Here is a 13,175-nt window from a genome sequence, read left to right on the forward strand (position 1 = left end):
CCTCAAGGCACACACACACACAATATATATATATCAGAGGCAACGCGCCGCAACGAACGGCGCTCTGACAAGAGCTGACAAGAGAGAGAGAAACTCACCACGGTGTGCCAATGAATACTGTTCTTACACTTCAACAGTTCTGTTGGACTGGCCTACCCGTATGAACGTAAATGCAGATCTAACGGGCACGGAGACCGTCACAGATCTGTCTCTATCTCGCGTAACAGCAGCGCTCTGGGTAGCTGTTCCCTCGACTTGCGTGCAAGACGGTGGTGCACTTCGGAAGCAAGCAGAAGGAGAGAGAAAAAAAAAGTGTTCGCTAAGTCACAAGAATGGAAGATGCGACCGTGGCGAACGGGCTCGAATACACGCGGTGTAAAGGTACAAGGAAAACAATGTAGCAAATAATAATAGTAATAATAATAAATGGGAAATGAGAAATTGCTGCTGTGAGCAGAACTCCCTCTTCTCCCTCCAGTAATGAAGAAAATAAAGAAGCAGTATAGAAGAAACAACTGGTGGGGACCCGGATTAGCAAAGCAGAAGAAAAAAAATAGATAAATAAATTATGCAAAAGAACACTGGAAGAGGAAACGAATGTCTATACCCACACTGTGAGATGTATGTAGGGCACACTTATGTGTGTGTGTGGTATACGTGAGTGCGTGATCGTGTATTCCCCCTTTTTGGAATGAAGTCGATCAACTTTCCCGTGTGTGTGTGTTGTGCAAGGCTCTTCGAGGGGCGGGGGGGGGGGAGGCTGATCAAGAGCAATTTAAAAAAAGTTTATAGCAAAATGTCTTTCTTGTTTTAAAGGCGTCTTACAAAAAGTTGGGAGCCACGCCGCTACTGTTGGCTTTCGCGTGCGTCGGGGACTTGCCAAAAGCCGCGTTATTATTTCGAATGTCTTTTTTTCCCTCCCCCTTCCAATCAGCTGACGTGCGGGGGAGTCTTCTTTGCGTGCTGCCCTAATTCCTGCTGCTTAGTCCGTTTCGTCAATTAGCGAAGTACGTACGTGTGTGTGCTCTTTTTTTTTCACCTGCACCACTGAACAGGAATGTGCTTACTCGTTTCCTTCTGTTGGTTCTCTTGCTCAGAGGAGTAGGACGACGCGCAAGGCCACCCCAGGTGCTCTCCTATACACGCACACACACACACACACACAAGAACGCTTGCGAGGTTGCAGCAGACAGCGCGGTTGCTTTAAGAACAGAAAATATATAGATAAAGAAAATCAATTGTGATGTGTGTGTGGGACAAATAATAACACTCGTAAGGGAAAAGAAGAGAAGAAAGGGAGAAAGGAGGAAAACATATAACAATTGCAGCATCACCACTCCAATAAATTGAGAAGTCGGCGAGGTGGACCAAGCGCACCATCTTCGTAAGGGAAGGAGGGGAGGAGGGAAGGGGGCTTACGCACGTAACTCCTGCCATACTTCGTCATTTCGTTTTTCTGTTTGTTTGTTTGTTTGACATGGTGTGGAAGCTCCAGGGATGCCGGGCCACAAAAAAGCTCACAGCGAAGCCTCACATATATTATTATTTCTCTTTCCCGGTCTCCCGTCTTCTTTTCACGGTGCAACAAGCGCTGATGCGCAACGAGATACAAAATAAATATCTCACAGGCGCTGAGTAAAATCAACAAGGTCAACATCAACAGAAAGTGGTGTACTGTGCACGAAAGTCTCAGAAAGGCACAAATCACCGCTTTGCGCCTCTTTCTCATCTTACCCCCCCCCCCCTCGCCACGGAGACGGCGGAGAAGCGTCTTCTCCTCTCCCTCTGTCATCAGCAGCGTATCTTTATCGGAAAAACAAGAGCGCAGCTATTCAATGAGAGCGCCTGATGGAGAGCTGTGCGAGCTTGACGACGACGACGATGATGACCGCGCCGTAGATGCGCTGCTCGACGCATCCACGTCGTCACTGCTATTGCTGCTGCGGTCATTGTCATCGGAGCTGCGCGATGCGGACCCCTCCGTCCTCCGCTGCCGCTTCAACGCACGCTCCTTTGCCTTTTCCTGCCTCAGCTTTTTTCGCTGCTGCTTCAGCACGCGCCGCTGTCGCTTTTTAGTCTGAGTGCTTTCGAGCTTCTCCACCTTCTCCTGATGCTCCTGTCGGCGCTGCAGCGCTTCGGCGGCCTTCTCGGCGGTGCTGCGCAGGTGTTGCTGTCGCAGCTCCTCCCGCTCTTCCGCAATGCGTGTGATTGTGTTTGTCTTGCCGCCGGCCCCGGCGATGGTGGAGCGCAGCCGCGGCAAGGAGCGCATCGTGGCGATGCCGCGAATGTAGGACTCATGCTCGCATTGCAGCCGGGCATCGCGCGCGGCCTTCTCTTCGGGCGTGAGAGGCGGCGGAGGCGTGGTGGCGGAGGGCGAGCCCGACATCCTTGAGACCCTATCCACGGTTGACAGAGAAATACCAAGAAGAGGGAGAGAGCGAGAGAGAGAGAGAGGGGTGTGTGAGATGGCGTTTCCGCGATCAAAGGCTAACGTCACGTTGCCGTTATGCGGTGACTCGTCGCGGACTCGCTTCCGCAACGCATTTAAGAAGGGAGGTACTACAAGCCAGTGCTTTGTCTTTCTTCACGGAGTGGGGGGGGGGGGCCTGCCTGCGGGTCGCCCACTCAGCTTGGGTAACGGCACCGGTTTTTCTTTTCTGTTAATGCTTGCTGAGGTATGGGGGAAGGGGTTCTGTCTAGTAAAGGGAGGCGCTGTCGGAAACGAAAACAACAAGTGAAGGAAGTACTATCGAGTACCGCTGGATCTCGGGGGGAGAGGGGAACGTGCAGTTTGAAAACAATAACAGAACAACAGCAAACCAAAAACAAACAACACCACACCATGCGATAGGGAAAGAAGATGTCATGAAACGTGGCTCCGCGCAGCACTCTAATTTTCGCTCCCCGGCTGCTTCCGCTGCTGCAGCTTGTGGTTCAGGACCACCATCGAGGGCTTTCTATGCGTGGCTGCCCTCTTGGCGCTTCGATCGCCCTGGCCAGAACTTACGCTGCCCTTCTCATCCATGGCAGAAGTTTTCTTTGCTTTACGCTTCCCCGCCGCAGAGGCAGCGACCGAGGAGGGTTTGCCGGGAGGGTGGCGCGGGTGATTGACAGAGCGTGGCTGCAGCGGCGACGGCGCGCGTGCTGCGGACGCAGTGGGCGCGGGCTCAGCAGACACCGTGCGCGGCAGCACAAACTCGTTCACTGCCGATGCTGCCGTCGCAGCTGCAGAGGTCGCGAACAACGTGCTCCGATGGGCCGGTTTGCGTCGTATGGTGGCCGCGCTGCCACTGCCGTTGCCGTTGTTGGTGCTGTGGCTCGGGTAGTGAGATGCGGTGTTCGCCCTGTCCGCACGACGTTCGCGACGCGTGCGCCGTACTCGCGGCACGTCCGCCTCTCCTCTTTCAACAGGCAACTGATGACGCGGGAGAGGAGAAGCGGAGGCGTCTGCTGTGCTGGCGAAGCTGCAGTGAAGCTGTGTGTCGTTTTCGTGGACGTCGGTGTTGATCGGATGGCTGCGTGCGCGCTTCCCGCCGGCCACGGGCGGCGAAGAAGTCGAGTAAGAAGACAGGCCTCGTTGCTGTGGTGGCGCATGCGGTGAGGATGACACGACGCGCGTGGGGGACGCAAAAGGCTCGAAGGTAACACCGTCTGGCGCAGCAGCATTCCGTCCATTCAGCGGCGGTGCAGACACCATCGGACAAAACCGAACTTGCGGCTCCTGCGGCTGCGGCGACACGCTCCACGCCGGCGTCTCCGACACCGCCGCGCGCACCGACGGCGGGCGAAGTCCAATCGCGCCCTCCGGCAGGGGGTGGTACACCTGCGGGCCCGTTGCCAGGCCTCCGCTTTCGGTTGGCGGCCCATCCCCACGACTGCACTGCAGACTCGGACTGCGGCCCCCTTGGGCGAGGGAGTGGGCGTAGACTCGCTGCTGCTGCCGGAGCAGCGCCGCTTCTGCCGCCGCCGCCCAGGTAAAGTCCATCGTCGAAATCGACCGGCGTGCGTGCACGTCCGGCGGTGGTGAGGTCCCGTGCGGAGAGGAGGTGCGCCGCGGCGCCGGAGAAACGGAAGGGATGGGGGTGTGCGGAGAAGCTTCCGTGGGGCGAGCACTGCCGCTTCTGTCTGACATGGGCGTACGTGCGTCGTCCTCTCCAGTCTTGGCGGTGATGTGGGCGGCTGGGACCGCCGCGGCGGTGTAGCGCACATCAACGGGGGTGCTGCTCATGCCTGTCGTGCCGCTGCTGTTACCCGCCGACCGCTGCGGTGGCGAGCGAAGTTCCGGCGATAACGGCGTGGCGCTGATGGGCGGCTGCTCTGCTGCCACAGTCCTTTCATTTTCATCTTGGGCGTCTTCGTTGTTGTCCGCCACCCGCACGTCCTCCTCCCCCTCCTCCGCGCGTACGTACCCCGTTAGTGGCACTCCCTGTCCGCTGACGACGTCAGCGTGTGACGGAGTTCCCTGCTGCGACGTCGACGAAGGCAGTGGGGTGGCGGTTACAGCTTCAACTTGTGGCGCCGCCGGTGAACAGTCGTGCTGCTGCATGCCCGCCGCGTGCGTCGACGCCCTCGTTGCTTCCATCGCCGCCACTGCCGACAGCGGCTCCGTGGGCTGTGCGGCCGTCAACGCTGCCGTACCCGGTGCAGGTGGAGGAGGGTGACGAAGAGGCAACAGAAGAGGTGCCTCCGGCGAAGTGGCGTGGCTTTCGATTTCCTCTTGGGGCAATACACCGTCTTGTGCCAGCGCCTCAGCTGGATAGCGCTCCTCCGTTGCCTCCGTACACACAGGCCGTTCGTCCGTCTTCTCCACCTCCACACTCGCCTTGCAGGCGTCTTCGTTAAACACCGGAGCAGGGGTGGCGGAGGCAGACCGCGAAAAGCAAAGAAACGGCTGCGGCGCCGGTGACCGCGGTGACACTCCCGCACTGGAGATGCTTCCCTCACTCGGCTCCCGCCGGCGTCGGCGTTGCAGCCGCAGCTGCATCTGTCGCTGACGTGGTGGACTGAACACAAGTCCGTCGCGATCTGCCAGGGGGAGGGCGGGGGCAGCTGACACCACCGGTGTGCTGCTGTCGCCGCCGCGGTGGTGGTCTTGACCGTCGTGCGCCGCGAAAAGCGGGCTGTGGAAAGAAGCAGAGTTTCCTCGATGAATCGCTGTCGTGATGTCGGCCGGTAGGGGAGTAGCGGTGATGGAGGCGGCGGCGTGTGCGCTTGTGTGTCCTGACGAGCCTGCGACGGGGGATGCGCGCAGGGAGATGAGACCGGTGTTCTCCTCTTCGTCATCGCCACTGCTGCCATGCTCTTCTTCGCCCACAAGAGCCCGTGCTACGGACTCCTGAGCCTGCCCCCTCGTTGGTGGTGAGAGACGTGTGCAGGACCGACGGCTTGGTAAGGGCGTCTGCATTGCGTACTGCTCCCCGTCTCTGCGCATGTCGCTCGTTGTGTCCTCGTCGCGCACGGGCACGGGCACCGCTTTATCTTCTTCCTTTTCTAACGGCAACGGCTCCTCCTGTCGGATGTCGTGTGCCCCCTTCACGGCTTCTCCTTCACCGCTATCCACAAGTGCCGCAGTGGCCACTGCGACGGACCGATCGGTGCGTGGCAGCGGCACGAGAGGAGACCCCACCTCCGACGTGGAAGCTGGGAGAACCCACTCTGGCGGGGAGGACACGGTGCCAGGGGTGAGGTCGGTCGCCACTGCCGTCCTCCGTCGATCCCGCGACTGCGGACGCAGCACGACCGACCCACCGCCGTCGTCGTCGTCATGGACGTTCGCTTCACCACACGCTTCTTCACACAAGGAATCAACGGAGCTGGACTCTGAGAAGTGCGGTGGGGACGCCATCACGGCGCTCTCCTCCGCCATCACACTTGCGGAGACGGTGCTGGCCGCTGTCGTCGTAGTACCCGGATGGACAACTGTGGGAGACAAAGGCGCGGACGGAAACCCACAGGACACGCGGTGAGGCAACGGTGCGAGGGTTTCTTCTGCCGTCTGCACGTTTGCTTCGATTGATCTCTCCGGTACAGCAACAGCAGCAGCAACGGCAGCGACGACGATGGCCTTATCGGAGGAGGAGGACCTCGTTGACCGTTCCAGTACAGAGTCAGAGGTCGCTGTCACCGCGCCAGTCGTTTTGAGCTGTGACTTTTCGCAGGCATCGGCCGCGGGAGACGGTGGAGCGCGCTGCGTGTGACCGTTTGCTGTGCGGGTCGTACTCGGAGGCGGAAGCGGCACTGAGGCCACCGGTGCAGACGCGCTGGGAGGAAACAATGCAGAAACCCAAGATGAAACTCGAGGCACCGCACTTCCCGAATGCGCACGCGGGGGCTGACCGCCGGCTGCCGCACCAGTCTTCTGTGCAGAGGGTGTGCCCTCCGTCGAGGGCGGGCTGCCGGGCGTTGTCGCACGAAGGTACATAAGTCGCTCCACGCTGAGGGAGGTGGAGGAGGCGCTGTACAGCTGCTCCCACAAGGCGTAGGTGCTTGCGTGAATTACGGCAGCCTCGCCGGCCGTTCCCCCGCTCTGCTGCTGCGACTGCGGCGACGAGGGTGCGACATGGGAGGGTGGGAGGGCGTGCAAGGGACAAAAAGATCGGGGGTGCATTTCAGAGTCTAGAAAAAGAGGAAAGTATAACAACGCAGAAAGCGGAGGCAGAGTGGGGAGAAATAGTAAAAAGAGGAGACTAGTCGAGACAACAGCGGGAGGCAAAACAGCAGCGAAAAGAAGATCTACGGAGACTGACAGCTAAGATGAAAGGTGATGAGAGTGGAAAATGCCTCCGGGCGTGAGGCGCCGTTGTGCGCGTCTACCTCAATGTGGATCTAGAAGAAAAGAAGGAAAAGTGGTTCTCGTCTGAGGAAACTGAAAATTCTCACCGTTGCAGAAAATCTAATAGGTGCACAGGTAGTGCTTTCGAAAGCGCTGAACACGTACAAATCAGACGGAGGAAGCTCAACGCACAGTAATGTCAAGTTGTTTCTGCATGGGGAGCGGCAAAAGGGAGCATTATACATATGGTGGACGAAAAAAGGAACGTGAAAGGGCGGGTGAGAAGAGAAGAAACGGAAGCAGACACTGAGAGTAAGACGCGTCATATCATCACCCAGCCTTTAAACATACTTCCGCAAACGAATGCGAACGACACGTAGGGCAGGCAATTTTCCAACACGCCTGGAAAAGTGTGTTCTTATCAGACAACAACAACAAAAAAGAGAACTCTTTTTGTGTTTGGCTCATCATCGCAGTATTTTTTTTTAAACATTTGGAATAGGTAGAAACTCTCGCGTCTCAAGACAATAAAGAACTCAAATTGATCACCGAACCTATTCTACTTTGCAAACAAACTTATATAATAAATGAAACCAGAAGTAAAAAGATTTTTTTTTTTTTGGCACAGGTTTCTTATCAGTGCGACAACACAGCAGATCTTGTGACCATGACATAACTGGCGTAGAAGCCTTGTGCACGACCTCACGTTAACGTGGGTTTACAAACCCCCAAAAGGGAAACGGAAAACAATAAACGAAGCAGGTAAACGGGGTAAACAAGAAAGAGAGTACCGCAACAACCGTCACGTACCACACAAGGAAAACGCCGTATTTATATATTTAGTGACCGAAAAGACAGAGAAATGCTTGGGGGAAGAAAGAAAAGTAATACAGTTTCAATCTTCGTAGGATAAAACGAATAACATCAAGAGCCACAGCAACTATACCTAAAGGCAACCGAAAAAGGTAAAGTCAGAGCGGAGAAACTAGGAGCGCTCACTCACTTCACACTAAAAAACAGAGTTTCAAAAGAAAAATACAGCTAAAGATACTCTTCCGACTGCAAGTTCACTCCTCCTTTTCAGTTCTCCTCTTCTCACACGTGGTGGAAAAAAAAAAACTACAATGGTGTTACAAAAAAAAAAAATGAAGTAACATCTGAAGTTATGCAGATGACAGGGGAGTTGTTGCATTTCATTGTGGTGTCTAATAAGCTGCCGCGACTGGCGTGCCGTCGACCGGCATCAGCAGATGCGATTGCTGCTCTCGTCTTTCATCGAAGTTCACGTCTGATCTCGTGGAGCATTGCTGTCTTTGTCTCTTCAGTTGAGGACAGGAAGCGGGTTGGAGAACGGATCCAAAGCGCTCCACCGCTTCTGCGACCGGCATCGGCGAACGAACCGACGCAGAGGGCACGTGCAGCGGTATTTTTGGGATCGGGGAGAACAGATTTTAATTCTGGCTGAAGCTGTTCGCTGAAGGTAGAAGGTCTGCGTCACAGGTGAAGAACAGAAATGCAACAGTGCAGTCGCAAATCAGCGTCAGAGCTCCATCAATGGAGGGATATGTAATGTTGCCAGTTAATTCCATTCGCCACTGCAGACTCGGGTCATCGTCGCGACGACTTCTTGAGCCGTCATCGACGAACATCCGAGTGTCAGAGTTTCCAAGGGCAGACGATGACACGGTAAATGCGGACCTCTTCGACTGCAGCGGATTTCGTAGCGGCGTTTCCGTCAAGTCAGTAGGGGGATCCGCGGCTGCTACGTCCACCACCGCGTTCTTCTTACGGCTACGAGAAGAGTTGTTCTTCCTAACCGCCGACTTCCACGGAGAGCCGTTTCTTGAGTTTGTGTACGGACGGTCTGCGTTGGAGTTGCCGTTCTCATCAATGCCTACTGTTGGCGTAGGTTGCATGAGAGCGAAGTTGAAAGTTCCGCTCCACTTCCGCTTTTCAAGGGACTTGATAGCGTGACCCAGAAAGAGGTTCATAATGTCATTGACGCCGTCCACTGTGAGAGGCTTGTGCCCAATACCATGGCGCTGGGCAGCTAAACGGCTATGATTCACAGAAATTTCTGTTGGACGCTTTGCAAGTACTCTTTCGTACCCATTCATGTCACCCTGAGACTTGTAAAGGCATTCCGAAATGAGCGCGTTAAAGTAGCCGCTAAGCTGCATAGCGAGCGGGCTTTTCTCGTTGGTGCACAGGCGTATGAACGCATCTGACTTCGAGACATCATCGTTGCCTCGAAGCACAGACTGTGATATACCGCAACCCATTTGCTATGCAAATAATATTTATTAAATCAGTAACTTACGTTGTTTCGATGGCTGCCAAATTATGCAGAAAGTTGAGTTTTTGAGAACTCCAACTAATAATGGAGGTTAAGTGAGCCCTCTTTGAAACGGTTCATTCGCGAAGGACAAGACAAAGAAGGAAAGAAGGATGCAACAACGAGAAAGGGAAAAGTTCCACGAAGGAAAACGAATCAAAAGTTGCACAGGAGCGAAAAAAGAATCCCCCAATTCTGTCGATGCTGATACAAGCAAATAATCTGAAAAGTCAAGAAGCTCTCCTTCAAATTAACGTGCTATTAAATGTGCGAATGCAATTTCGGAGCCGGTAGTACAGTTAAACAACACCGCCACTTTACCGGTTTGTATCCTTCGTTTTTACCGTAGCGACCTAACAGAGAGTGGTGTCATTGATCTGTGCACTGAAGTCACATTTTTATAGTCCAATTATCCATAGATAAACCCCCCAAAACAAACAAAAAAAGCGAGAGAATGTTACTAAATGATTTCAACAATACGTTAAAAGAAAAACAAAATAGGAAACTCGTTCAGCTAGCTAGGAGTAAATATGAGCAAGTGAAATCAATAGCTTTTTTTTAAAGGAAGGATATCTTTTCTTTTGATGGAAAGATTGGGTTACGGTGTTAAGAAGAACGATCATATAAAAGATAATAAAGAACGATTTTGACTGCAAGGAAAAAACATGTAAATCCAAGAAAATGAGGAAATAGTTCCAAACTTCGAAGAGTAATATTCGTGATCAACATCTTATACTCGAGGTCTTTTTCGTGTGCGACACTTCGTCCACCATGCGCACCGATGGCTTCTAAAAAAACTTCGTTGCTTTCGTAGTTCTGCTGATGCCTTAGATAACTACGAGATTTATAGCGGCGGCAGCCGAGAAGAAAGTCTTCTCTCCTCGTTTCGAGGGAAGCGTGTGACGTTGTCTGAGCTGCCGCCGTTACGGGGGTTTAATTGAAGTGCATGCAGAACATACAACGGTTGGGTGATGTCGTGGGTTTCAACGTACCGCGCACACACGTTTGGCGATATGACGTCTTGCCTTGCAAAAGCTGCACCATCAGCGTGCTTCTGAGAAGAAGGTATTGCAACCTTTTGCCTATCTGTTGGGCTCTTGGTGGCACAGTTCTTAGTGGGAGCGATGGGATTTGAGGCCACTTTAAAGTTTCTCCTTTTCAATGGAGCACACGTGGCTTCGAAGGTCGTTCCGGGCAAAGAGCGGTCGCACCTGTCAGAATCGGATCCAGTGTAAATCGCCGTTTTCGGTTTAGTATCTCCAAGAGGACTTCTGTTCTCAGTGAGTTGACTGAAGTTTGCATTGCACAAAAGATCGACTTTTTGGTTCAGCAGAGCCACCAAATTTTCGGCGTGCGCGGCAAGCAGCTGCTCCACTGCTGACAAAGAGTTGCTAGAAGGTAATCGGGTTGTGGTGGGGTTCGTGTTTGGCGGGACATCTTCTAGGCTCGTTTGCGTGCCGTGACATCGGTGCTGTTCCCTCGTTGCGAACAGCAATGCCGTCACATCAGAGCTTGAGTTCTGCATCAGCGTGCGTTGGCCTAGCAACGCCACTTTTCGCCACATTTCGGCTTCGCTTTCCGCTTCCTTCAACCTGTGCCGCAGCAGCTGCATATGCGAATCAAATGTGCGCTCCAGAACAGCATTCGCAAGTTTCTGGTGGTCTACGCAGAGTTCTGATACAGGCTTCGCAGCATCAAGAGACTTAGATGTGTCGAAGAAAGAAATGACATTGTTGAGAATTGTGTCTTTGACAGCAAGATATGTGATTGCTTCGCCGCTGTCTATGCTTTTTGGCACAGCAGTGTTCTTCAGTTTCTTCAGAAGTTCCACAATGCAGTCCGTTCGCGTTGTCTTCAACATGCACTCTATACTCTGTTGCCCTTCTTGAGGTCTGAAGCTGCACATATCGCGGAGGACGCACAGGATGTGCCTTTTACGTGAAGCGGACAGCCAAACAACAGCAGCAAATGGTTTAAGGTGATAGTAGAAAAAGAGGATAAAAGAGGTTAGATGCATTTTGGAAAAAAGAGAAGAATCCACTAAGAATGCTGCGAAATATATCAAAACAAGTACAGCAGCTATTCCACGAAATCGCCTCGCTACTTGTCCTTCAAAAAGAAATGTACATCGGCAAGTAATATGGCGCGAGTAAAAGAGAAGATGCACTTCGCTTTCACTTTTCAAGCAAGACGATTGCAAACTAAGGCAATGCGACAAGGTGGTCAGCAACCATCAGCCCCATTGAAAACTCTATTTCCCGTAGTGATCAAAATTACCATAAGAGTAACCCAGAAGTTCTAAATCTATATGTTTTTTTCTTTTTGCTCATTGGTAATCACGTACAATAAATACGAGAGCCAGAAATAAGTTCAAATAAGAGTAGCGAAAAAAAAAAAATCTGCTAAGAACACGGACACTGAATAAGGCCGGTCAAATACACCGGCTCCATTTCCCTAGAACTGTCTCTTTGGATAGAATCAAGTAAAAACATTAAGGTTCTTTTATTCCTAATTCCTACTTTCCCTAATCAGGCTTAGTACAGGACGGTCAAGATGGCCGGAAATCTTTTTCAAACAATATGACAGGAAAAAAAAAGAGAGAAACGAAAACTAGTTTTGACTCGTGAAAATCCGAGCCACAGAGTTTACTTGAACTCAGCGTACTGAGGAGCCTGCCCGTAGCGGTACCACCAAATGGCGAGCGTCACAACGAACGCGAAGAGCGTGGTGGAAAAAGAGGAGTACCAGATGAGGGACATGAACTCCTCATCCGTACCAGGACGAGAGTTCTGAGTCATGGCGTTTTCGGTCACACCCACCAAGTTGGTAGACTCGCACACGAAGAGCACACGGGTCCAGAGCTCCTGCATGTGCTTCTTGTAGTCGTTGCTCATCTTCTTGCTGGTCATGTAGCTGGTCAGGCGCTTCACTTCGTACTCGTCCTTCGGGATGATGCTTCCCATGTGGTCGAGCTCTACGGTGTTGGTGATGGTGGCAGCGTAGCAGCCCCTCTTGAACGTCATCTTGTCCTTCATGTAGTTCTTCACGACCTCGTTGAAGCGGATTTCAGCCGCGGTGCGAACCTTGGTACGGAACACGTGACGGCGCAGTGGGTAGTACACCTTACCCACCTCTTTGTACACAAACTTCTTCGCCAACGGACTCGTGTAGTTGCACATCGGGTTCGACTGACCGCCGAAGGTGGCCATGGCACCCCCGAGGGTCATGTTGCCAAAGTTCATCGTCATTTTTGCGAATAGAAGATCGATCTGGTGTTCTAGATTACCTTAATTTAACTGGTTTGCGTTGCAGGAGCGCTGGAAATAACAATGTGGTAAGGGAAGTGAAAAAGACAGTAGAAAAAAGAGAACAAAAGAGAGAAGGATAATGCGGAAGCAGAAGGATAACAAAGCATTTTGAAGAATGAGAAAAATGGCAAGAGAAAAGTGCTACACCGCTTTGTTTCGAATCGTTGAAGTGCTTTGTCAGCACAAATATTGGTATGTTGCACAGTTTACTCTCTTTTTCTGTGTTTTTGCATTATGGATCTTTGTGTGCACGTGCTGCATTAAGTGTTCTTCGCTTTGGGTAATACTTGACATTCGCTCGATTGTTCAATTTAGTTATTTATTTTCATCATTCATTATTGGTGCAGTTTTTGTTGGTGATGGACCTTTCCCTGTGCGATGGTTGCTTTGCGTTCGGTAGTTTTTGATGGCGCTTGTTGTTATCTTTGGCCTGCAGATCGTCGTGGGGCCTTTTCAAGGTTCGTTCTTGCAACCTGTCGATTGAATTCTTCGCTTTGGAAGCGTTCCCTGTTTGTATTAGGAGGCGGGCCGGCGAGGCACTTTAGACGAGGAAAAACTCCGCCACCAGCTGTGGCAAACTGGGGGTAGGAAAAAGGGGAGGAGGAGCGCATTCCATTATTCTTTCTTGCGTTGCCGGGGCCGATTTGGCAGAGCATTCTGTTGTCAGCAGACTTTTGGCCTGGCGGTTCGCTCTTGCGTCTCGGTCTTTTCGGGACGGGGGGGGGGGGGGGGGTCTGCGCCGTTTCGCCCGCCCGCGCCT

General features: G+C 52.6%; 5 protein-coding genes across 6 annotated transcripts; all 5 read right to left on the reverse strand.

Moving 5' to 3' along the window:
• Positions 1-1,828: 1,828 nt before the first annotated feature.
• ABB37_08430 (hypothetical protein) lies at positions 1,829-2,397 on the reverse strand (the record flags this gene model as incomplete). The annotated part of the gene is made up of 1 exon (XM_015807440.1): positions 1,829-2,397. The coding sequence occupies exon 1, from the start codon at positions 2,384-2,386 to the stop codon at positions 1,829-1,831; it is 558 nt and encodes a 185-aa protein (XP_015653979.1). The 5' UTR covers positions 2,387-2,397.
• Positions 2,398-2,890: 493 nt separating this feature from the next.
• ABB37_08431 (hypothetical protein) lies at positions 2,891-6,983 on the reverse strand (the record flags this gene model as incomplete). The annotated part of the gene is made up of 1 exon (XM_015807441.1): positions 2,891-6,983. The coding sequence occupies exon 1, from the start codon at positions 5,864-5,866 to the stop codon at positions 2,891-2,893; it is 2,976 nt and encodes a 991-aa protein (XP_015653980.1). The 5' UTR covers positions 5,867-6,983.
• Positions 6,984-8,223: 1,240 nt separating this feature from the next.
• On the reverse strand, positions 8,224-9,173 carry ABB37_08432 (hypothetical protein; the record flags this gene model as incomplete). Its single annotated transcript, XM_015807442.1, has 1 exon — positions 8,224-9,173. The coding sequence occupies exon 1, from the start codon at positions 9,052-9,054 to the stop codon at positions 8,224-8,226; it is 831 nt and encodes a 276-aa protein (XP_015653981.1). The 5' UTR covers positions 9,055-9,173.
• A 778-nt stretch (positions 9,174-9,951) lies between these two features.
• Positions 9,952-11,039, reverse strand: ABB37_08433 (hypothetical protein; the record flags this gene model as incomplete). The annotated part of the gene is made up of 1 exon (XM_015807443.1): positions 9,952-11,039. Exon 1 carries the CDS (start codon positions 11,011-11,013, stop codon positions 9,952-9,954), a length of 1,062 nt encoding a protein of 353 aa, XP_015653982.1. The 5' UTR covers positions 11,014-11,039.
• Positions 11,040-11,752: 713 nt separating this feature from the next.
• Positions 11,753-12,994, reverse strand: ABB37_08434 (putative mitochondrial hypothetical protein; the record flags this gene model as incomplete). 2 transcript variants are annotated; one of them, XM_015807445.1, is made up of 1 exon in its annotated part: positions 11,753-12,994. In XM_015807445.1, the coding sequence occupies exon 1, from the start codon at positions 12,353-12,355 to the stop codon at positions 11,753-11,755; it is 603 nt and encodes a 200-aa protein (XP_015653984.1). In that variant the 5' UTR covers positions 12,356-12,994. The 2 variants fall into 2 exon arrangements, with proteins under 2 accessions (XP_015653984.1, XP_015653983.1); XM_015807444.1 differs by having other exon boundaries at positions 11,753-12,425.
• Positions 12,995-13,175: the final 181 nt, after the last annotated feature.

This window comes from Leptomonas pyrrhocoris (genome assembly GCF_001293395.1).
Source record: "Leptomonas pyrrhocoris isolate H10 chromosome Unknown, whole genome shotgun sequence".
Taxonomy (NCBI): Eukaryota; Euglenozoa; class Kinetoplastea; order Trypanosomatida; family Trypanosomatidae; genus Leptomonas; species Leptomonas pyrrhocoris.